This window comes from Ranitomeya imitator, chromosome 3, assembly GCF_032444005.1.
Source record: "Ranitomeya imitator isolate aRanImi1 chromosome 3, aRanImi1.pri, whole genome shotgun sequence".
NCBI classification, from domain to species: domain Eukaryota; kingdom Metazoa; phylum Chordata; class Amphibia; order Anura; family Dendrobatidae; genus Ranitomeya; species Ranitomeya imitator.
The window spans coordinates 49,526,159-49,551,402 of NC_091284.1; the positions used below are offsets into that span (position 1 = coordinate 49,526,159).

Sequence of the window (25,244 nt, forward strand, 5' to 3'; positions counted from 1 at the left end):
GGAATGATTTTGATTAATTAGTCCACTGATTCATGTGATCTTTGGCTCACGAGCCGTTGAGTCTACATTATTTCCATTGAAGACAGAATTACATTTCATGTACGGATGGCAATAAACATACTAAATTAAAAATATACAACCGTAAAAGAATATTCCCCACCCTGTCTGAAGTCTGTTTAAAGATTGTTCAAATCTAATTATACAAATTTATATTATCTATAAGATAACAGGCAAATGGCAACTTTTATTTATTTTTTTGAAGAGGGACCTGTAAAATAATAACAGAAATAACAAATATTATTTCCTCCAGTAATTTTACAATGGGGTAAAATAATATGGGTCAATCGATACGATTGCGCAAGTAACAACTGTGTAGATTTTTTATTTTAATTTTATTTTTTGCTGTCATGTGCAGTTTGTTTATACTGTTTTAAACGTGCCTCTGTATTTTTATTAGTATTTTATTCTGCCTTTTTAGGGGGAACTTTTTTTTAATGTTTATTAAACTTACTGTATATAAACATTTTTATTGTAGCAGCAATCATGTGATTTATTTTATAGTGTTTTGAAATAAATTATATTTCAAAGCATTATTACTTGTTAATGCAGCAATCTTTTAGATCATCCCGCTGATACCTATGGCAGACATTGAGTTCTTTGCCAGATTCCCGGAAGATATAAGAAAGTATTGGACTCTTGCATGTTTTAGCAAAGGGATGGGGAATCAATCTGTTAGAGTGTGTTCACATTGAGTCTTTTTGCCAAGTTTTTTTTTAGCAGAAACTTCCAAGTTTTTGAGGAGTTTTGAGTTTTCTTATGTGGATTTTGGAGAATTTCTACCCCAAAAACTAAGCAAAAAGGCTCAGTTGAACTCAGCCTTAATCCATAACCATTTAACAGATAAACCACAGGCAACACCTTACACGCTATGTTCTTTATTGACCAGGGCATCTAAGGGGTTGATTGGTGTCTTGATCATTACTTAATGCCGAAGTCATGGCAGTCTGGACATCAGGATTGTGTAGAGTACAGTGTTTCAAACTTCTTCCAAAGCACCAGGCATTGTTTCACAAGAAGTAACCTTAACAGCGGCTTTAAAAAAACAACAATATGGTGGTTGTCAAGAGATTAAGAATTCTTCCACATAGGTTCTAAGTAGAATTGGACCTGTGCGTAATACTCTCCAAACATTGTACAATTGCCTCAAAGTTCCTGTGTTTCCAATAGGGACATGAGAGTAAAGGTACCGTTACACTAAACGACTTACCAATGATCACCAGCGATACGACCTGGCCGTCATCGTTGGTAAGTCGTTGTGTGGTCGCTGGGGAGCTGTCACACAGTCAGCTCTCTCCAGCGACCAACGATCAGGGGAAAGACTTCGGCATCGTTGAAACTGTCTTCAACGATGCCGAAGTCCCCGGGTAACCAGGGTAAATATCGGGTTACTAAGCGCAGGGCCGCACTTAGTAACCCGATATTTACCCTGGTTACCATTGTAAAAGTTAAAAAAAAAAAACAGTACATACTCATATTCCGATGTCTGTCACGTCCCCCGCCGTCAGCTTCCCTGCACTGACTGTCAGCGCCGGTCGTAAAGCAGAGCACAGCGGTGACGTCACTGCTGTGCTCTGCTTTACGGCCGGCCGGCGCTGACACAGTCAGTGCAGGGAAGCTGACGGTGGGGGACGTGACAGACATCGGAATGTGAGTATGTACTGTTTTTTTTTTTTTAACTTTTACAATGGTAACCAGGGTAAATATCGGGTTACTAAGCGTGGCCCTGCGCTTAGTAACCCGATATTTACCCTGGTTACCAGTGAACACATCGCTGGATCGGCATCACCTACGCCGATTCAGCGATGACAGCGGGTGATCAGCGACCAAAAAAAGGTCCTGATCATTCCCCAGCGACCAACGATCTCCCAGCAGGGGCCTGATCGTTGGTCGCTGTAACGCATAACGATTTCGTTAACGATATCGTTGCTACGTCACAAAAAGCGTGACGTTGCAACGATATCGTTAACGAAATCGTTATGTGTGAAGGTACCTTAAGGCATGGGCTTATTTCCTTTGAGAACAAAAGCTCATACATGTTGAAATTCAACATGCCCAATCTTCTGCCATTGAGGGAAAATTAGAACATTGAGGGCAAATTAGATAGTTGGCCCATCATGCCATAATTGGTGGGTTTGACATTTATCCAATGTATATGGGTAAGACATGTCATGAGAATTAAGAAACTTGGCATTTAAGCAAGTCATTTTGGCTCGCAACAGTCTGGAAGTCTAGAACAATGTCATATACATGAAATATGTAGAGACATTTAGCAACTCATTTTTTAAACATTTATTGGATACTTCTCCTTTAGATTTAGTGACCCTAAAATGACATAAAAAAATCCCTGACTAACTTTTAGCAAGGTCACTTCTCTGAATCAAAGACCTAGGTATAATAATAAGAGAGTTATGGGTATACTGCTATACGGCAGTCCTTTATATTTCAGGTATGATGTCTGGTTTTGCCGAGGTCACAGACCACAAGGTCATCATTTCTAGACACTAATGGGTTATGGTCTATCAGAATAACTTCATAACTTATTTTCCAAGAACATTTTGTTTTTACCCTGTATGTCTCCACAGGTTAGAAATAACAAACAGAGGTTTACTCACTGACCCCTGCTCTCCACCATTGCTCCAGATCATTGTTTTAGACTGCAATATTGATGTGATGAATATGGTGCATTTGACCATTGCAGACAATCACTGAGCTCATGTCATGCCCAGTGTAGGAAAGACTAAGTGCAACACGAAGGGATAAGGGGAAGGGAACCCAACACTAGGGAAGGGGGGCGTGGAGACCCCTAGGCAGATCTACCATCACCCTGTCTGCCCTAATGTCCCTATGTAGGATCTGCACCTCTCGCCGAGCAGGATATCTAATCCCAGCCTGACCCTAGCAGCAAGCCCTGCATAGGGAAGGACAGAGTGTGCACTAGTCAATCCCCACTACAACTAAAGGCAGAAGAGGATAGATGAATAAGGGGAACACTTAAGATTAGTAGACTCAGAGAAGAAGCACAGACATCCTCCAGCAACCCTAGCTCCAAGCCTCAACGTGGGAAATGGAAATATCACCGGCCACTCCGAGCAGCATGCTGGGAGTTATAAACACCCTGGTCCTGGTGTGTCAACTAGAGCCGGGGAAAGGTTGCCACTGGGTCCTAGAGTCAGAAGGGCCAGGATGAAGTCTGCAAAGCAAACTGCTGGACCTTCTGCAGTCAAAGGCAGAGCGAAAGTCTGCAGCCTCTGACACACCCGTGACAGCTCAGCTGCAATGCAGAGGTGGTCGACACTAGAATGCTTAGCTCTTCGATTGCCTGCAGCAGTTACATGCTTTCATATTTACAATATCACTGCTGCGGCCTATCAACAAAGGCCAAGGAGAGCCGTCAGACTAGAAGGGGTCAATGAGTAAACCTCCCTTTGCCAATTTAGACCTGTGGAAACATATGGAGTTAAAAATTTGTTCTTGGAAAACCCTTTTAAGCAAAAATGTCCCGAAAGTTTATAATTTCTCCACTAGAAGTCATTTATGGTTCTTCTTAAACATTCAGCACTATGCTAATAGATATCTTCACAACACATTGCCCCGAGAATGCAAAGGTTGGTTTTAATCTAATGTGTTCCGCCCATCAACATCGCTCTAAATCCTCAACGCAATGGAGCTAAACTGAAGGTATTAAAATGGAACTTGGAAAGATACCGCAATAAGGAAGCCTTATCCTGCAAAGCATCTCCCTTCACTCAACTATGAAAGGCGCAGAATTTGCCGGGGCTTTTACTTCCTACAAATACTGACAGAAGACTGAATACTTCTAATGTAAAGAAAATACAGTTTTAGAGTGAATGAAAAGTGAATTTCTTAGCCTGCAAATTGGCCTTTACTGCACGCACTGCTAACACTCTGCACTTGCTGAAATGACTTTGGATCTCAATCTATCCCATTTTAAAGAGTCATTTAAATGTTACAGAGCTCAATAAAGCGATATAATTAGGTAGGACTTATGTCGCAGTTTCAAAACTCTCAATTCTAAGAATTTAAGAAGTAAAAAAGGTTTTAAGCAGTTGTGTAACATCTTTCTTTTAACTCTAGACGGAATGTGTCCATTATCTAGGTAGCGTATTAACATAGTTTTCAATAAAAAAAATTCCATTAATATAAGAACTAAGCAAATGATAGATAGAAATTGCCTCGAAGTTCAATCTTGGAACCACTACTGGCAGATCCAGATCTCCATTACTTGCTTCTCATGGTGAGAGAGGGGCCCCTGCTATATTTTGCCACTCACTGGTATTTGGTTCTTGTTTTTCCTCCTTTCCATTTTCTCTGCCTTTGGGTCCATTCCTCAATTCTCAAGTTTGAAAACAATATAGGCAAAGGTTGTCACAGGTTCTCAAAACCCAAAAGCAGAAAGGATGGGGATGCGACCAGCCATACTTTTGAAATGACATTTTCCATTGCTTCCTGCATCAATCTATCAACCAGTGCTAGTAGATCGAGTTCTCCATTTCTTACTTCTCATGAGAGAAGGGTCCCTGACAAATATCAGCATCAGCCCCCTTTATCATTCTTCATTTTGCCACCCACTGGATTTTGGTATTTGTTTTCCCTCCATTCCATTTTCTCCCCACTTGGGCCCATTATCCAATTCTCAATATAGAGGAAAGTTCTCACAGGTTCTCACCACCCAATAGCAAAAGGGATGTGGCCTATCATGGCTGTGCCCCGTGTCTTTAAGGGCCCTGTAGCAATTGCATTTAATAAATTCCCTTGATTATTTTCCTTATAGCCAACGCTGCTACTTCGTCCCAAAAACGTCCTACCTGGCGCAGCCTCCTCCTTAACCATGAAGTGCTATGTTTTCAGGAGGAGCTTCGCATGAAAAAAAAACGATTGAAATGAAGATAACCCTTTTTTCAAAAAGTGCTCAAAGAGGACACTTTATAGGCCTAAGTTATATTAGAAATGAGATATAACCATGGCAGGGGCAGACACAGAAGAAGACCTTTGTACAAGATCAATACTGTATATGGGCTCATTGCTGTCGAATAATGTGTCTGTGGCAAAAGTCTAGTTTGGAATCTGTCTAAAAGGTTTAATACACACTGCTGTATTATGGATCTGTGCTATACAGATAAAATCCATAATGTGCCAGAGAAGTTGTAATGCCAGATACAATCCATGAACAAGTGTGGGAAAAAAAAGGAGCCATGTTTTTCGATACTTTAAAGTGGATTTCCAATTTCAAGCTTCTTCAGTACCTAGGATTGCACCATTGCACCGTAAAATCAGTGTTATTCATCTTTCTGTAGCGCTGGCTGTCCACAGTCCTCAACTCAACGGCACTGCTGAAGTAGATGAGCATGAGCAGCTGATCTTAGTGATTGGCTAAAGTGGTAACATGCGCTATAGTCATGACATCACAGCTGAAATCACTGTGAGCAGCAGCAATGGGGAGGAGGAAGGTGGGTAAAACTAATTTTATAATGTTTCAATAGCGCAAGCCTATGGGTTGAAAAAACTTGAATACTAAAAAACCTTGTAATAGTCCGGGACGTGTATGACCTATTAATATGGGCATACAGGTAATAGAAATGTTACACTCATCCTTCCTGTATGCCTCATATTAATGATCTTGTTGAGAAATGTTATATTCTTTCTATATGCTAATGATTTGTTTCAAGCTCTGGGGCGTGAGGTGCCTGGAAGAAATCCCTGCCCCCTGTCTTCATTATAAAACTACCTCCCTCCCATGCACGCCAGTTGTGGAGTCCGAATCCAGCACCTGCGCCCTGCACTCTCTCTAAAATCCATACCTCTTCCTTCCTTCTATGGGTACTGCATTCAGGGATCTTCTCTGCAAACGCCGGTAAGTCACAGTGACCTCCGGTGTGCGCTCCGAGAAGGTGCCCTCCCCACTTCCTCCCTACACAGTCATTGCTAGGAACCATGTGTACAAAGTGAAGACTATGCAGGGAGGAAGTGGGGAGAGCACCTTATCGGAGCGCACACCAGAGGTCACTGGAGTGGAAGTCACCAGCGTCTGCACTGAAGAACCCTGAATACAGTGCCCACTGAAGGGAGTAAGAGGTATGGATTTTTGAGGGAGTGCAGGGCGCAGTAGCAGGATTCTGGAGCTACAACTGACGTGCATGGGAGGTAGTATTACAATGAAGACCGGAAGCAGGGAATTCTTCTAGGCACTAGCCTGGATAAAATCATTAACATAAGGATACAATCTAAGATTTCTCTACAGGACCGTTAATATGAGGCATACAGGAAGGACTAGTGTTACATTTCTATTACCTGTATGCCCATATTAATAGATCATATACGTCCCGGTGGGTGACAAATTCGCTTTAAAGAAAACAATAGGCTCATATTCTCTCATTGCAATCTGTGGTATAAAAAATGTACAAAGAAAGTCTGTCATCCCATATATAATTATATTATATTTTTACTTTCTCTCAATATATTTAGCATTTGGCACTAAATACCATGAGCTCAGTTTACAGCGCTGGAGCTCAGTAGCCTTGAATCAATCAGCTCTTGACCTTAAGTAACTGGCCTTGCTGAAAATTATTAGCCAATCCAAGTGACTGATTGAGGATTACATACAGGCGAAGGCCGCTAAAAAATGGGACATACTCTTTCAACTTAAAACAGAGTTCACATAAATTAGCTATGCTTTACCTTGGTTGACATTAAGAATTTGCTATGAATTACATCTTTAACTAGCTTTACCGCTACCTACCTGACATTATCCAGAACAGAGAAAATAAACCAAATAATGATTAGGATGTAGCAGTAGATCTTTAGTCTCTAGTGTTTAGGTCTTTATTAAGGCCATTGACCAGTGTTATTTATGGTCACCATCTTTACCCAGAAATGTCAATATTTCTTTGGAGTTTGAAAGCTAGTCATTTAGCTTTATCATTGTCATAGTATGTTAGAACGTAAAACCTCCCAAACATTTGATAAAGGCAGCAGCATAAAACTACATAAAATGATCTGATTATTGTTCTATTTTATAAAACCTGCATAATCCAAATGTATTAATCAAATAGACTCACTAGGGAAATGCCCCATCGATCACAGGGGAACAATTTGAAAAACATTTTCTGTTGAGTGAGGTTTTTGAGCTGATTTATACTAAAATTGGCATGCTGATTCCAAAAATGTAGTCAGTTTTTTTCTAGCACGTCAAGTTTTTCCTACACAACTTACCTGCCAGAGAAGCACAATTGCACTGATATCTGTAATAAGACTTGTTATCTGATTACAATTCGACTCATGTATAGCTACGTGGCAACTTGTAAGAGTAGTCACATCTTTGTCATGCCTATTTCTTATATATTTCATTTTTTGTTCATATTTGTACTATTTAATAAAAAAAGCACTTTTTAGGTACAGTAGTTTACATAGTTTTGAGAAGACAAAAATCCTATAGTTCAAAAACTTGACGTGATAGAGAAAAACTGAGATCATTTCTGGATTCAGCATCCAAAAATTAATTAAGAACAGTTGTCTGACCTAACTCTTAAAAAATTGTGTTCCCCAGTGTTATAGTATAAGGTCTAGTGACAAATAGTTAAGGGTATAGAATGAGGGACAAAGTATAGAACAAATCAGTAAGTAAAAAAAAAAAAGCAAAAAAAAGAGAAATGGTAATAATAAGCCAAAAACAATAATTAATGTAGAAAAGCAAACTTTATTTGATAAAAACAGTCATTTTTTAAGTATAAGTACAACAGTAAAAATAGACATCACAAACAATAGGAGATCCAAGGGGTAACATTTATCCTTGCGGAGAGCCTGACATGCCAAGGTGAGGAGACTTTTAAATATGATCCTTTCTGAAGAGACAATTTGTAAACAATAGGAGAGGCACATAATGAGGCATACACATCTCATGACGTACTGTATTAGGGCTGTGAACTAAATGTAAAAAGTAGAACCAACATTGTTAGTAAATCAACTTACACACACATACCCATAATTGTCCACTCCTGCAGGAATGATGGTAGTCCCAACATGCGTTTCGCTGCAATACCTTCATCCATGGGTCATAATCCATATGTAAACTATTTCCAACCGGAATGAAAATTAGAAGGATTATGTCACTAGGGCTCTTGTCTTCTTTCTCCACATCTAAATCAACATCTATCGAATCTTGTTTGAAATCCAGAACGACAAAAGCATTTTTTAATCCACAAGTATAAAATCAAGCTCTTTCCTCTGGTCTGGCCTCACAGATGTGTTATGCATGAACTGAAAGCAGGCGACCACGTATGATGCACATGTGCCACCACTTATGATGCACATGCTCCACCACTTATGATGCACATGCGCCACCACTTATGATGCACATGCACCACCACTTATGATGCACATGCCCCACCACTTATGATGCACATGCCCCACCACTTATGATGCACATGCGCCACCACTTATGATGCACATGCACCACCACTTATGATGCACATGCGCCACCACTTATGATGTACATGCACCACCACTTATGATGCACATGCACCACCACTTATGATGCACATGCACCACCACTTATGATGCACATGTGACACCACTTATGATATGATGCACATGCACAACTACTTATGATGTACATGCGCCACCACTTATGATGCACATGCACCACCACTTATGATGCACATGCGCCACTACTTATGATGCACATGCGCCACCACTTATGATGCACATGCGCCACCACTTATGATGCACATGCACCACTATTTATGATGTACATGCGCCACCACTTATGATGCACATGCGCCACCACTTATGATGCACATGCGCCACCACTTATGATGCACATGCGCCACAACTTATGATGCACATGCACCACTACTTATGATGTGCATGCGCCACCACTTATGATGCACATGCACCACCACTTATGATGCACATGCACCACCACTTATGATGCACATGCACCACCACTTATGATGCACATGCACCACCACTTATGATGCACATGCACCACCACTTATGATGCACATGCGCTACCACTTATGATGCACATGCGCCACTACTTATGATGCACATGTGCCACCACTTATGATGCACATGCGCCACCACTTATGATGCACATGCGCCACTACTTATGATGCACATGCACCACTACTTATGATGCACATGTGCCACCACTTATGATGCACATGCACCACCACTTATGAAGCACATGCGCCACCACTTATGATGCATATGCGCCACTACTTATGATGCACATGCGCCACCACTTATGATGCACATGCACGGCCCCTTATGATGCACTTACACTGAACAACTGTGATTTTAGACAGTAGAAAAAAGGCTTGCTTCTGCATGCATATACCTAGTTGCAGAATTTCATTGATGCATAAGATATCAGACAGGCTGTCAATAAAGCCATTGGATAAGTGGTTTAACTCATGGATATGCTGGACTCTTCTCAACTGTTCATCACCCAATGGATTTTTTTCACCTAATTAATGTACTATGTATGAAAAATTTGCACAAAGATTGGCTAGGGACAGGAGATTGTTTAGAAACTAAAAAGGTTTGGAGGAACACCATGTTTATTTCATCAGTATAGACTTTTGGGTGGTCAGATCTTGGTGATAGGCTCCCATTAAATAAGATTGCAGTGATGATAGGTAGAGGGATGTAAAAAAAATGGGTGCAGTTGAAAAATGGAGAGTTTTCCCATAGCACCCAAGGATTAATTTTTCAGAGGCCCTTCCGAAAATGAAAGAAGCAATGATTGTTGACTATGGGTAACTACATTACTTGTTCCTGAACAGCTCTTAATAAAACTTCCCTACTGCGCGCGAATATAAAATGATGCAAATAGTTGGCATTTGCATAGAGTAACGTTCATCTATGTGCTCTGCTGTGCGGCATAGGCAATGTGAAGGCTGTACATCAATAGGCACATTGGATTTACTAAGCCGGAAAAGAATTTCTACGTTAGTTGATGGCATGTAGACTATTTTGGGAAATCTTGAGCTGGTGGAAATGTAATTAAAGATATTGGCTTCTACTGAACACGGGAAATGCTGTTTTTAAGGCATGATGCCCAAAAAATAATTCTTGCTTCAAACACTTGGCTGCCGGGATATGGAAGAAATAATATGTTATTTTCAGACTAGAATCCCAAACGTCAGACAGCGATTTACACTTACTGCCACCCTCGATCTTTTTTTCAGTTTCTTTTTCCCATCTCTTAAAGCTACACTTAAAGCTGTGTTATGTGTAATGCATGGGCTGCGCAGGATAGCTCATAATATATGGCCCCAGGTACTAGTTATAATTTTTGGAGCGTTGACTTATGGCCCATGTACCTGACCCAACAATGGCCGGTTGGTGGTCATTTACTGTCTTGTTTCCACAGGCTATCGATAATATGATCGTTTTCTGTGTGCACAGAATATCATGTTATTTGGCAGCACATCACCTCTTTATATAGCTTGATGTACTGTCGATAACAATGGTTTTTCATCTCGCAAGCTCATTTAGATGGGCTGAAGTGGGAAGCAGCTTTCATACAAACACTCGCTCCTGATTATCAGCCCTTGTAAGTTAGCTCTATAGATGAAAGTCTATTAGGGAAATTTTGGGAAGGTCCCGACTTTGCAGTTTAGCTCAGTTGGCGTGTATGGTCACTAAGCTGCAATACGAAACACAACCCATAGACAAGAGTGACACAGATTAAAAAGAAACCAGTCTCGTTTACCTCATAAAGCCCCAAATTTTCTTAAATCCAATAGGCTACTGTAAAGGGAAAATTGGATCAGTAGCGACAGTTTCCCAATCCTAACTTTGTTTCAAAGTTCGGTTCCCGAACAGTACCCGAAGTTCAACCAGAATCCGAACCCTATTGAAAATAAAGGTTTCCTAAACTGGTAAAGCAAAAAAAAGTCCCTCTCTCCCTCTCTGTTTCTCTCTTATCCCTGAACTCCGAACATTCGTATGGACTTCTGGGGATAGTCCGTGTTCGGCGTTTAGCATTAGACAGTAACTATCAGGAAAGAATGCCGAACTCGTAAGTTTGGGCTCGGCCATCTGTTGTAGCGACCAATAAGATCATAGTTTAATGTTTTTGTCTAATTAGAAATTTAATGCTGATTGCTAATTTAATTTCCATTACCAGGTTTGCATTGATGACACGTATCCTGTTAAAAATTATCAAGCTCATTCTGCGGGATTCCGATTTTTTAGGGCTTTAGAATATACCATGAATATTAGATCTGCAGACGTTCAATCCCCAGCATCTCAGTCAATCAGCAAAAGTGTCTATGCCTGGTACTCTAGTTCAGTCCTATTTATTGCAATGTGCTTCAGTACCAGGCACTGTCACATAAGGGTACCGTCTCACAGTGGCACTTTGGTCGCTACGACGACACGATCCGTGACGTTCCAGCGATATACCTACACTCTCGCTGTGTCTGACATGCTACTGCGATCAGGGACCCCGCTGAGAATCGTGCGTCGTAGCAGATCGTTTGAAACTTTCTTTCGTCGTCAAGTGTCCCGCTGTGGCGGCATGATCGCATGGTGTAACAAAGGTGTGCACGATATTGTATACGATGTAATGGGTGGAGGAGCTTGATACGTAGGAGCGCACGACTTCAACATCGCAAATACGTCATGAAATTATCGCTCCAGCACCGTGCATTGCGAAGTGTGACCACAGTCTACGACGCTGAGGCAATAATAGAGCGACGCTGGAGCATCACGGATCGTGCCGTCGTACCGACCAAAGTGCCACTGTGAGACGTTACCTTAACACTGTATGTATGCAGCAAACAATCAAAATAATCATTGCTTGTTAGAGTCAGAAGACCTAGAAGAACCCTTTAATTCAGGTTTTGAAACTTTTTGTGGATCCATGTAGATCTCTACACTCTAAACATCTTGGTGCGGCCCTGGTCCAGCATTCAGTTGGGTCCTCCATGACAACCAGAACAGGGTAGTCTTCACTTTTGTGTCCAGCAAGTCCATAGGGGCCCTAGATCATAGCTATGACTAAGGCCCTGTATGGGTTTGAAATGCATTTGAAAAGTGTTATTTTTCATTTTTTCATTTTTGAGATTCTAGAGTTATCAAAAAAATCTTTTCTTTGATACTATTTTAATTGCAGATATTGGAATTATCTATTTTACTTTTTTCACATCCTGAGAAGCAGCGCGTACCCTTGCCTGTGCCCTGCACCTAACAAGCTATTTTTGTTACCTTGAAGTAGTGAGCTGAAGAACTTTGTCTTAGTCCGACCTTATGACTAGAGTTGAGCGAATTTGTTCGGATTCGGTTGCCGAATCTGAATGTGCCATACTCGTGTCATGTTTGTTCCCTGTTTGTGCCGAATGTATGTTTGTTGATCGTCTCCAAACATATTCAGTCATTTCTACTCCCATTGACTCTAATGATGTTCGGCTGTGTTTGAGGAATATTGCAAAAACAATATTCGCTGCCGATCGTATTCGGAACCGAATTCGAACAAATTCGCTCAACTCTACTTATGACATCATGATGTAGTGGTGCAATGTGTTTCATGATGTTGCATGAAGCCTTGTGTATGGGGCCTCAGTCAACATTATGATTTTGGGGGCCCGGTAAGCATGAGATGCACTCAGAATGACAGGTCATAGATTTCAGATTCAGAAAAGAAGACTGTCCTTTTCCAACTGGCCTAAGGCTAGACCAGATGCTGGACCAGGACAGAGCTAATATTTTTGCATCACTCCAGTTCCCCATTGTTATCCAGTATTTTAACCCCCTGGCCAAGGCAGAGTGACTAGCTGATGCATCCTAAGGTATCTAGCACCCAGGGCATATGACGACTCTGCCCCCAACGATCTACAACCTTGCTCCTTAGAGCATCTACTGCTCTTATTCTCATGTCTTCTCATGCAAGCTTGTGATTTTCTGTGAAGAGCTGAGGATGCATTCATTAATTGATGCTCTTGTTAGCAACTCTAAATTCTGGCTCGCTACCACCTTCTTTATTAGCTTTCTAATTTCCTAATAGAATTATTCTCTGTGTGTTTTGAGATGCGATTATTCAGGTTTACTCTCTGTATTTATATTTGGACTAACATAACAGGTCCCAGAAAGTGGGTGCCTCAAAAATTACATTAATACAGTATTAAAACTGCAAAATGCTTACCCCCATACGTAATATTTTAATGAGAAAAGAATCTGAGTCGTTGTTCCCAGCAGGAATAGAGTAATTTTGGTTGGAGATAAAACAGCAACTTATGTAACCGTAGCGGGATTATCATCTAAACATTAAAACACATTACTGGAAGCATTCATGAGCTTCATCACTATAATAAATGACTGACCTAGTAATATCAAAGATGATCAAAACTTAAACACTATCTAGCATTTACACCTTTCAACAGATTTTTTTTTTATTGCTCATTTACTTCCTAAATGCAAAATTAGGCAACTTTCTTAATAGTCTTCATTAAAAATTTCCACAGACCTTTATGTAGCTCTTTGCAAAAATGTTACAGATTCATCACAGCTCTTGCTTCTGTTCCTCATAACTCTTTGTTTTCCACTCCTTTCTCTGTGTTAGTGATACTAGGAGGTAGAGGGTTATATACAGGTTTGCAGTGGAGAGGGGAGAAAGTATCTTGGAAGGCAGACAAAACAGGTTGTAGAAGAGGAGGAAATAAGTGCAGAGTGCAGGTACACAAAAGCAAGTGAAGACTAGATACAGATAAATCTCACATCCAGCCTACATTACTGAGAGAGACACATTCAGCCTACATTACTCAGAGTTACACATCCAGCCTATATTAACCCCTTTACCCCCAAGGGTGGTTTGCACGTTAATGACCGGGCCAATTTTTACAATTCTGACCACTGTCCCTTTATGAGGTTATAACTCTGGAACGCTTCAATGGATCCTGGTGATTCTGACATTGTTTTCTCGTGACATATTGTACTTCATGACAATGGTAAAAATTATTTGATAGTACCTGCGTTTATTTGTGAAAAAAACGGAAATTTGGCGAAAATTATGAAAATTTCGCAATTTTCCAACTTTGAATTTTTATGCAATTAAATCACAGAGATATGTCACACAAAATACTTAATAAGTAACATTTCCCACATGTCTACTTTACATCAGCACAATTTTGGAACCAAAATTTTTTTTTGTTAGGGAGTTATAAGGGTTAAAAGTTGACCAGCAATTTCTCATTTCTACAACACCATTTTATTTTAGGGACCACATCTCATTTGAAGTCATTTTGAGGGGTCTATATGATAGAAAATACCCAAGTGTGACACCATTCTAAAAACTACACCCCTCAAGGTGCTCAAAACCATATTCAAGAAGTTTATTAACCCTTCTGGTGCTTCACAGGAATTTTTTGAATGTTTAAATAAAAATGAACATTTAACTTTTTTTCAAAAAAAATGTAATTCAGCTCCAATTTGTTTTATTTTACCAAGGGTAACAGGAGAAAATGGACCCCAAACATTGTTGTACAATTTGTCCTGAGTATGCCAATACCCCACATGTGGGGGTAAACCACTGTTTGGGCGCATGGCAGAGCTCGGAAGCGAAGGAGTGCCATTTGACTTTTCAATGCAAAATTGACTGGAATTGAGATGGGACGCCATGTTTCGTTTGGAGAGCCCCTGATGTGGCTAATCATTGAAACCCCCCACAAGTGACACCATTTTGGAAAGTAGACCCCCTAAGGAACTTATCTAGAGGTGTGGTGAGCACTTTGACCCAACAAGTGCTTCACAGAAGTTTATAATGTAGAACCGTAAAAATAAAAAATCATATTTTTTCACAAAAATTATCTTTTCGCCCCCAATTTTTTATTTTCCCAAGGGTAAGAGAAGAAATTGGACCCCAAAAGTTGTTGTACAATTTGTCCTGAGTACGCGGATACCCCATATGTGGGGGTAAACCACTGTTTGGGTGGATGGGAGAGCTCGGAAGGGAAGGAGCGCCGTTTGACTTTTCAAAGCAAAATTGACAGGAATTGAGATGGGACGCCATGTTGCGTTTGAAGAGCCACTGATGTGCCTAAACATTGAAACCCCCCACAAATGACACCATTTTGGAAAGTAGACCCCCTAAGGAACTTATCTAGAGGTGTGGTGAGCACTTTGACCCACCAAGTGCTTCACAGAAGTTTATAATGCAGAGCCGTAAAAATAAAACAAAATTTTTTTCCCACAAAAATTATTTTTTTAGCCCCCAGTTTTGTATTTTCCTGAGGGTAACAGGAGAAATTGGACCCCAAAATTTGTTGCCCAATTTGTCCTGAGTGCGATGATACACCATATGTGGGGGGAACCACTGTTTGGGCACATGGGAGGGCTCAGAAGGGAAGGAGTGCCATTTGAATGCAGACTTAGATGGAATGGTCTGCAGGTGTCACATTGCGTTTGCAGAGCCCCTAATGTACCTAAACAGTAGAAACCCCCCACAAGTGACACCATTTTGGAAAGTAGACCCCATTAGGAACTTATCTAGATGTGTGCTGAGCGCTTTGACCCACCAAGGGCTTCACAGAAGTTTATAATGGAGAGCCGTAAAAATAAAACAAAAATTTTTTCCCACAAAAATTATTTTTTAGCCCCCAGTTTTGTATTTTTCCGAGGGTAAAAGGAGAAATTCGACCCCACAATTTGTTGTCCAATTTGTCCTGAGTGCGCTGATACCCCATATGTGGGGGGGAACCACTGTTTGGGCGCATGGGAGGGCTCGGAAGGGAAGGAGCTCCATTTGGAATGAGGACTTAGATGGAATGGTCTGCAGGTGTCACATTGCATTTGCAGAGCCCCTAATGTACCTAAACAGTAGAAACCTCCCACAAGTGACACCATTTTGGAAACTAGACCCCCTAAGGAACTCATCTAGATGTGTTGTGATAGCTTTGAACCCCCAAATGTTTCACTACAGTTTGTAACGCAGAGCCGTGAAAATTTAAAAAAAAAATCTTTCCCCCAAAAATTATTTTTTAGCCCCCAGTTTTGTATTTTCCCGAGGGTAAGAGGAGAAATTCGACCCCAAAAGTTGTTGTCAAATTTGTCCTGAGTACGCTGATACCCCGTATGTTGGGGGAAACCAACGTTTGAGCGCATGGCAGAGCTCGGAAGGGAAGGAGCGCCATTTGGAATGCAGACTTAGATGGAATGGTCTGCAGACGTCACATTGCGTTTGCAGAACCCCTAATGTACCTAAACAGTAGAAACCCCCCACAAGTGACGCCATATTGGAAACTAGACCCCCCAGGGAACTAATCTAGATGTGTTGTGAGAACTTTGAACCCCCAAGTGTTTCACTACAGTTTATAACGCAGAGCCGTGAAAATAAAAAATCTTTTTTTTTCCCACAAAAAATATGTTTTAGCCCCGAGTTTTGTATTTTCCCAAGGGTAGCAGGAGAAATTGGACCCCAAAAGTTGTTGTCCTATTTGTCCTGAGTACGCTGATACCCCATATGTTGGGGTAAACCCCTGTTTGGGCACACGGGAGAGCTCGGAAGGGAAGAAGCACTGTTTTACTTTTTCAACGCAGAATTGGCTGGAATTGAGATCGGACGCCATGTCGCGTTTGGAGAGCCCCTGATGTGCCTAAACAGTGGAAACCCCCCAATTATAACTGAAACCCTAATCCAAACACATCCCTAACCCTAATCCCAACAGTAACCCTAACCACACCTCTAACCCTGACACACCCCTAACCCTAATCCCAACCCTATTCCCAACCGTAAATGTAATCTAAACCCTAACTGTAACTTTAGCCCCAACCCAAACTGTAGCCCTAACCCTAGCCCTAACCCTAGCCCTAACCCTAACCCTAGCCCTAACCCTAACCCTAGCCCTAACCCTAGCCCTAACCCTAACCCTAGCCCTAACCCTAGCCCTAACCCTAGCCCTAACCCTAACCCTAGCCCTAACCCTAGCCCTAGCCCTAACCCTAGCCCTAACCCTAGCCCTAACCCTAGCCCTAACCCTAGCCCTAACTCTAACCCTAGCCCTAATGGGAAAATGGAAATAAATACATTTTTTTAATTTTTCCCTAACTAAGGGGGTGATGAAGGGGGGTTTGATTTACTTTTATAGCGGGTTTTTTAGCGGATTTTTATGATTGGCAGCCGTCACACACTGAAAGACGCTTTTTATTGCAAAAAATATTTTTTGCGTTACCACATTTTGAGAGCTATAATTTTTCTATATTCTGGTCCACAGAGTCATGTGAGGTCTTGGTTTTTGCGGGACGAGTTGATGTTTTTATTGGTAACATTTTCGGGCACGTGACATTTTTTGATCGCTTTTTATTCCGATTTTTGTGAGGCAGAATGACCAAAAACCAGCTATTCATGAATTTCTTTTGGGGGAGGCGTTTATACCGTTCCGCGTTTGGTAAAATTGATGAAGCAGTTTTATTCTTCGGGTCAGTACGATTACAGCGACCTCTCATTTATATCATTTTTTTATGTTTTGGCGCTTTTATACGATAAAAACTATTTTATAGAAAAAATAATTATTTTTGCATCGCTTTATTCTCAGGACTATAACTTTTTTATTTTTTTGCTGATGATGCTGTATGGCGGCTCGTTTTTTGCGAGACAAGATGACGTTTTCAGCGGTACCATGGTTAGTTATATCTGTCTTTTTGATCGCGTGTTATTCCACTTTTTGTTTGGCGGTATGATTATCAAGCGTTGTTTTTTGCCTCGTTTTTTTTTTTTTTTCTTACGGTGTTTACTGAAGGGGTTAACTAGTGGGCCAGTTTTATAGGTCGGGCCGTTACGGACGCGGCGATACTAAATATGTGTACTTTTATTGTTTTGTTTTGTTTTATTTAGATAAAGAAATGTATTTATGGGAATAATATTTTTATTTTTATTTTCATTATTTTGGAATATTTTTTTTTATTTTTTTTTACACATTTGAAATTTTTTTTTTTTACTTTTTTACTTTGTCCCAGGGGGGGACATCACAGATCAGTGATCTGACAGTTTGCACAGCACTCTGTCAGATCACTGATCTGATATGAGTGCAGGCTGCTTCACAGTGCCTGCTCTGAGCAGGCTCTGTGAAGCCACCTCCCTCCCTGCAGGACCCGGATCCGCGGCCATCTTGGATCCGGGGCTGGAGGGAGCAGGGAGGGAGGTGAGACCCTCGCAGCAACGCGATCACATCGCGTTGCTGCGGGGGGCTCAGGGAAGCCCGCAGGGAGCCCCCTCCCTGCGGGAAGCTTCCCTGCACCGCCGGCACATCGCGATCATCTTTGATCGCGGTGTGCCGGGGGTTAATGTGCCGGGGGCGGTCCGTGACCGCTCCTGGCACATAGTGCCGGATGTCAGCTGCGATAAACAGCTGACACCCGGCCGCGATCGGCGGCGCTCCCCCCGTGAGCGCTGCCGATCGCATATGACGTACTATTGCGTCCTTGGGAAGTAAAGCCCACCCCACATGGACGCAATAGTACGTCTAATGGCAGAAAGGGGTTAATGAGAGAGACAAATCCAGCCTATATTACTGAAAGACACACCCAGCCTATATTACTGAGAGACACATGCAGCCTATATTACTGAGAGAGACACATCCTGCCTATATTACTGAGAGACACATCCCGCCTGTATTACTGCGAGACACACCCAGCCTATATTACTGAGAGACACATCCAGCCTATATTACTGAGAGAGACACATCCAGCCTATATTACTGAGAGACACACCCAGCCTATATTACTGAGAGACACATCCAGACTATATTACTGAGAGACACATCCTGCCTATATTACCGAGACACATCCCGCCTGTATTACTGAGAGAGACACATCCTGCCTATATTACTGAGAGACACATCCAGCCTATATTACTGAGAGAGACACATCCAGCCTATATTAATGGGAGGGACACATCCAGACTATATTAATGAGAGAGAGACACATCCAGCCTATATTACCGATAGGCACAGCCAGCCTGCATTACTGAGAGAGACACATCCAGCCTATATTAATGAGAGGGATACATCCAGCCTATATTAATGAGAGAGACACATCCAGCCTATATTACCGAGAGGTACATCTAGCCTATATTACTGAAAGAGACACATCCAGCCTGTATTACTGAGAGAGACACATCTAGCCTATATTAATGAGAGAGACACATCTAGCCTATATTAATGAGAGATTATAAATATAAGGATGAATGACCTTGGGGAGATCAAAACATCCAACACCGCGGAGACACCATCACGTGTTTCTCAATGCAGTGATCCAGAACACTGCCCCCATCCCTTATGGGAAATATGCAAATGCATGTAGAAAAGCCGTGGAGACACCATCACGTGTTTCTCAACGCAAGCAATATATAGCCAGGTCTTTCACCGGGAAGGAACAACCACGGGAAGGGCAGCATCCCAAAAGGGAAAACCACCTATGCCAAAACATGGTATCCATCCACAGACAGCTGTTTCGGGATATTTGCCCCTCATCAGTGTGGAGTAGGAAACTTTTCATGTTTTGGAGTTTAGACATATATTTGGCAGATGAGGTTCAATGTGGATAAATGTAAAATCAGGCATCTAGGCACTAATAACCTGAGAGCACAATATGTTTGAGGGGGAGCAAAACTAGGAGAGTCACTTGTAAAGAAGGATCTGGGTGTTCTTTCTAGATCCCAGACTACATAATAGCATGTAATGTCAATCAGCTGCTGCTAAAGTCAGCCAGATATTATCATGTATTAAAATTGGCCTTAGACTCCTCTGGACAGTGCGATCTCATCTGGAATTAGCAGTTCAATTGAGGAGGCACTGGAGTTAGAAAAGATGCAAAAAAGGAATACAAATAACATGGAAAATCTTATTTATAAGGAAATCTAAAAAGAATTTAATTTATTTTGCCTGGAAAAGAGATGTCTAGTTAGGGGTATGATAAACTTTCACGTAAATTGCCCATCATTTTGCCTGGCCTCCTCATCTTTAGTACTGTCCATCGACAAACGGGATTATGCCTGATACTGCGGTTCAGCTCCATTATATTAAAACGTATCCAATCCTTTAGATATTGCACAGATTAGGTAATACTGTTTGACTATTGGAATAAAGCAACTTATGGAGCTAATTTTGAGGTTTCGTTTTGTCCATCTGCTGTATATTAAATCCAAATCAGGATTTTAAATCGTTTTCTATAAGAAATGATTTCTGACTGCGAAAAACCTCAAACGTACATCTAAAATTGGAGCGAAGCAGATCTATAATTCAGAAGTTGCCCTTACTATAAAATTCAAAGACTGCTGCTAAAAGCATTCCTTTTCTACCAAAAGCTTTCATAAGTTAAATGAGCCACTCGATAAAATCTGGAGGATGGCAAATTCTACACTGTGGCCCATACGCTAAAAGCTTCAACGTAGATCCATCGTGAACGTTCTTCTACAAATTCTGGTACTAGTCGTGTAGAAACACAAGTGATATTCTGCAAGTGACAGCAGATTATCTCATCCAGCATGGAAATACAAAACATTTTCTTGTTACACTGAAGTGAGTTAAACAGCGGGATCCTCAACGGGAAGTTAATGCGTCTTGAAAAAAAAAATACGAAGTCAACAAATCATTTTTAGCAAAGTCTCCAGGGAGGAAATTGTGATTTGTTTTCTTTGGTAGATATATTGTGCTCTTAGGCACTTGGCTTGTGTTTGTTTATTTCGATATTTATTTTCATACGTGGTAAAATATGGATTCGTATTGCATTACAGGGGACCCTGAAAATTAATTCAATTTTTGTATAGGACCTAATAAGTATTCACCACCATTATTTTTGTAATTCCTCCGGTGGATTTATATACAGCTCATATGAGGATTATATTTCTCCATGGCTACAAGTTTACCTTGCACAGCTTCTTGGTGCCGCCATGTTTACCTCTATTTATATCCTACTTGATGATAAGGTGTAAAATCTAGGTAGTCATGAAGAAGGTACTCAAGGATGGAGTATGACCGGAAGATCAGTGTTTGCTCGTAGTCTGCAATTCACAGGAACTAGGTAGATTTTTCATCAAAACTGGTAACATTAGAGGCTCATTGGACTTCATAGGAACTGTACAAACTAAATTTTTTATTTTTTTTATTTTTTATATAAAACAGACCATCCAAAAAATAAACATAAAGAGGATCTGGTGTTAAGGATGAACATGCTTGAGGTGTACAACAATAGATGTCTTGTGGTGGTTGCACTAAAAAGACTGCAAATCCACCCAGATACTACTAGATTGTCATCGAAATTGACTCAGTTAACAAAAGATTGAGATGACAAGGTATGACCACAATATAAACAACAAGATCAGTAAGGAATGACCACAATGTATTCAGTGGAGAACCACGCGATGCATCGGCACATCTACAGTTGATAAAGATGCAACATCAATAAAGAGAGAAACATTGCAATGCAATGATATGTGGGTGTATGGTTGGTGTTGGTTCTGGCAACCTCATAATCTTTTGAATGGAATCTGTCACTAGGTTTTTGCTATCTCATCTGAGTGCAGCATGATGTAGATTCTAGTGATGTATAGTGAATACCAAACAGTTGATTCCCTACCACTGTTCGTGGTAACCCGGCAGCTCAAAAATGGAGACCACCAATAGGCTTGACATCAGGTGTTGCTCTAGCCTTCACCCTTTAACCCATGTACAGGGATGGAATGTAGACTTACACAAGGGTCCCTGGGATGGGGCCACAGAGTTAGCTACTGTTAAGTGGCTCAAGTTGGCAGCAAGGATAGTCAGGTAGTTGGGTCAGAACCAGGAGTTACGGTAGTTACAAAATCATTAGGCAGGAGAAACGCCAATAAACTAGTTGAGGTCAGGAAACAGGAAAAATCAGAATGAAACAACAAATGTACAGAACACAGGTAAACCAGGTAACACAAACATTGACTGGCAGTGGGAACTGATGCTCAGGTTTATTTATCGAGAAGCCCCACCCAGTTCTGACAACAGGAAGAAATCCAAACTAAGAGTTAACCCCATAGCTTCTGGACTGGCCAGAGCCTCATGTCCCAGGAATAAAATAGGATTGATGCTGTCAAGCATCACCCACAACAAAGACGTGGTGCCTCTTAGCGGCAAAAGCAGAATCCAGAAAGGATGTTAAGGTTCTGATTCTTTGCTATAGTATGAACCAAATGAAAAGTCAAATGTTATGTTCCTCAGCCAGTATCCAGTAGTTTTGGCTATCTTCTATTGTTTTTCAATTATATATAATATATTTATTATTCTAATTTGTTATTATTCTAATTTGTTTTACAGCAAAGGCTACACAGATATTGTTAAGATTCCAGAAGGAGCAACCCATATAAAAGTGAAACAGTACAAGGCCAAAGACCAGACTAAATTTACTGCTTACCTAGCATTCAAGAAGAAGACTGGGGACTACATCATTAATGGAAAATATATGATATCCACTTCAGAAAACATTATTGAAATGAATGGCTTTGCCATGAACTACAGTGGCTGGAGCCATGCCGAGGATTCATTTCATAGTATGGGGCATTCCTCTATAAAGGAAGTTTTAATTATACAGATTCTTGCTACCGATATTAGTAGACCAATTGATGTTCGTTATAGTTTCTTTGTCCCATCAAAACAAGCTTCTTCTACAAACAGCATAAACAATAATGTAGTTCCTCAAAGTTCTCAACCTCAGTGGGTGACTGGTCCTTGGTTATCATGCTCTAGAACATGTGACACTGGATGGCACACCAGAACTGTTCAATGCCAAGATGGACTAGGAAAATTAGCTAAAGGATGTCTACTTTCTCAAAGACCCTCAGCTTTTAAACAATGCTTACTAAAAAAATGTTAGCCAAAGGATGGACATCATCTCCAACGACACAGTTTTTGCTGTGCAAATGTAGATCTAGCACGTCAAAGTTGGTTAAGGTTTCAGTTTGAGCTCAACCAAAATAACTTAAGGGCTGTACCAAATTTGGGCCTCCATGAAGATACTCTTTGTGACATGGGCTCTGCAACCAACCTTAAAAGGTGGAAAGGGAGTTCCTTTACAAATCAGATTTTTGTAGGTGATGGGTTGGATGCCGGCTTCATTAACGTCTTGTGTGCATCACCTACCTCTCAAGATGAAAGTCTTCAGGAAAAATCTGCAAAACTAAACTTGTGGACGGCATGTCGTAGGTTATATTTGTGGTGTTTTGTACATACGTGTCCTTAGATGTGTCACTTTATTTATCACTCGAACAGTGATTGACCAAAGTAGATCTACAGCTACTTGTCTTCAAATATTTCAAAAACCGCTGTGGAGATTTACTGGAAACAAACAACAAAAAAAGTTTGCTGGTGATTATCAGGCTGATATTGTAACTTTCAATGTTTTTTTTCTGACGAATCAACATTTTATTTTAGAAAGTGTGATATTTCAATGACCTTTGTTTACAAATCAGAACAACCCACCGAAATGTAAGGTACCAGTATGCATTTTGGCCAAAATGAAAAAATTCAAGGGCATTGAAAGTTTAGGTTTCAGATAAAATAGTTCAAAGTGGTGTCTGGTTATCTGACTTTACCTTCACCTGGAGGAGGTGTTTCTTCTATGCAAAGATTAATATTCTGTGTAAATAGGGCAAGAGGTAGTTAAAAAGAAAAGTAAAAAAGGAAAACCCAATAGTTTCCCGAGAGCAGATAAGTAGTAGATTTTTGAATAAGGCGTCCAGTTGACTTTAACTAAGACGAACCCAAAATCCTGAGATAAGATGATCTTACAGATAGGGTATTTCTCCATATAATGTTCTTACAAATACTACAAGGTGCTACCAGTTACTTCGAGAGGCATATCGATGGAGAACATAAAAGTAAAAAAAAAAATTACTTTTGTTTAATAAATTCAGAATTTCTTCTATCATACATTTTCCATATTTACCAATTTGGTAATATGGTATTTTCATTTGCGCAACTGTCCTAATGCTAAAACTAAATTTGTTGACTGCCTGACCAATTAAAACTAAACTACAAAGACATTTCTTCAAGCAAAGTCACATACGATATCAAGGAATAGGTTCCACACGGGGCTCATCAAAAGGGTGCCACAACTCAGGTTGACTTCCCCATGCGAAATGTGAACCAATGCATAGCTCTAACAGTCGACAGGCGCCATGAATGTAGACAAAAAGGGTTGACCCAAAGTCATTTTCTTCTACGTGGGAATATATATATATTTTATATATTAAAATTAGATTCTTGTTCTCATAAAGAAAGCAAAAACAATCACAACAAAAAAAAGTAAGCTAAAAGACCTTTCTTAATCCTAACTATATTGATTACGTACTAAGAGAGAAAAAGATCAATGCATAATGTATACGAATGGCAGGGAGCGTTATATAAAGTGTCCTCGACAGTATCATTTTTCTCAATGACAAGGACATTGTTCTGAGATTTGTGAGATTTGGAGGTTTTCAGTTACCAAAGGCTTATTAAAAGACTGCAGCCTCATAGTCGGTAACAGAAAAAAAAAAAAGTTAACATCTCAAATACCAAATTTCAATCTGGCTTCCGTCAGTTACTTTGTGCAAAATATATGTAAAAATAATAATTAAAAAAAAAAAGAAAAGAACAAAATATATATAAAGGGCAAACAGGAGAAAAAGGGCCAAATAACAAATTAGGCTTTATTTTTTATCAAAATATTCTATTTTTATGTAATAATACATATTCTGACAGTTTTAATTTGGCAATCTAAAAATATAGAGCATATTTTATTTTTTCAAGCAAAAAAAAAATTTCCCTATATGATATCTTCCATCTTATTTTTTTTTTTTTCAATAAGTTGAAAAATTATAATATATAAATTCTAATTTACCGAAAGAATCCTAACTTACAGCTTGGCTGTAACTCTCCTTTGATTGCAATGCGGCACTGAAGAAAAAAAAAAACAAAGAAAAAAGAAAAAAGACAAAATAATTTATTGTTTGTACAACTCGTATGTGAAAATACATATGTAATGATTTTATTTATTTTTTTATTTAAGGCAAAATACCTATTGTACAAGTTTTGTATTTAACATGTTTTACTCTCGTCATTTTTTTTCTTATTTATGCTTCCTGTGTGTTAATAGTACACTTTATGAGTTTACATTATGTGCGGCGCTGGTTGCTTTTTATGTTTTCTATGTTTTAC

The 25,244-nt window shown here is 40.2% G+C and overlaps 1 protein-coding gene across 1 annotated transcript in view; it reads left to right on the top strand.

Moving 5' to 3' along the window:
- The window catches only part of ADAMTS5 (ADAM metallopeptidase with thrombospondin type 1 motif 5), a 133,336-nt gene extending 108,687 nt beyond the window's left edge, over positions 1–24,649 (top strand). The window contains exon 8 of the mRNA XM_069760863.1: positions 22,365–24,649. Within this exon, the coding sequence (XP_069616964.1) occupies positions 22,365–22,920 (556 nt within the window). The 3' untranslated portion in view covers positions 22,921–24,649. The remainder of the gene's footprint in view (positions 1–22,364) is intronic.
- The last annotated feature ends 595 nt before the right edge of the window (positions 24,650–25,244 follow it).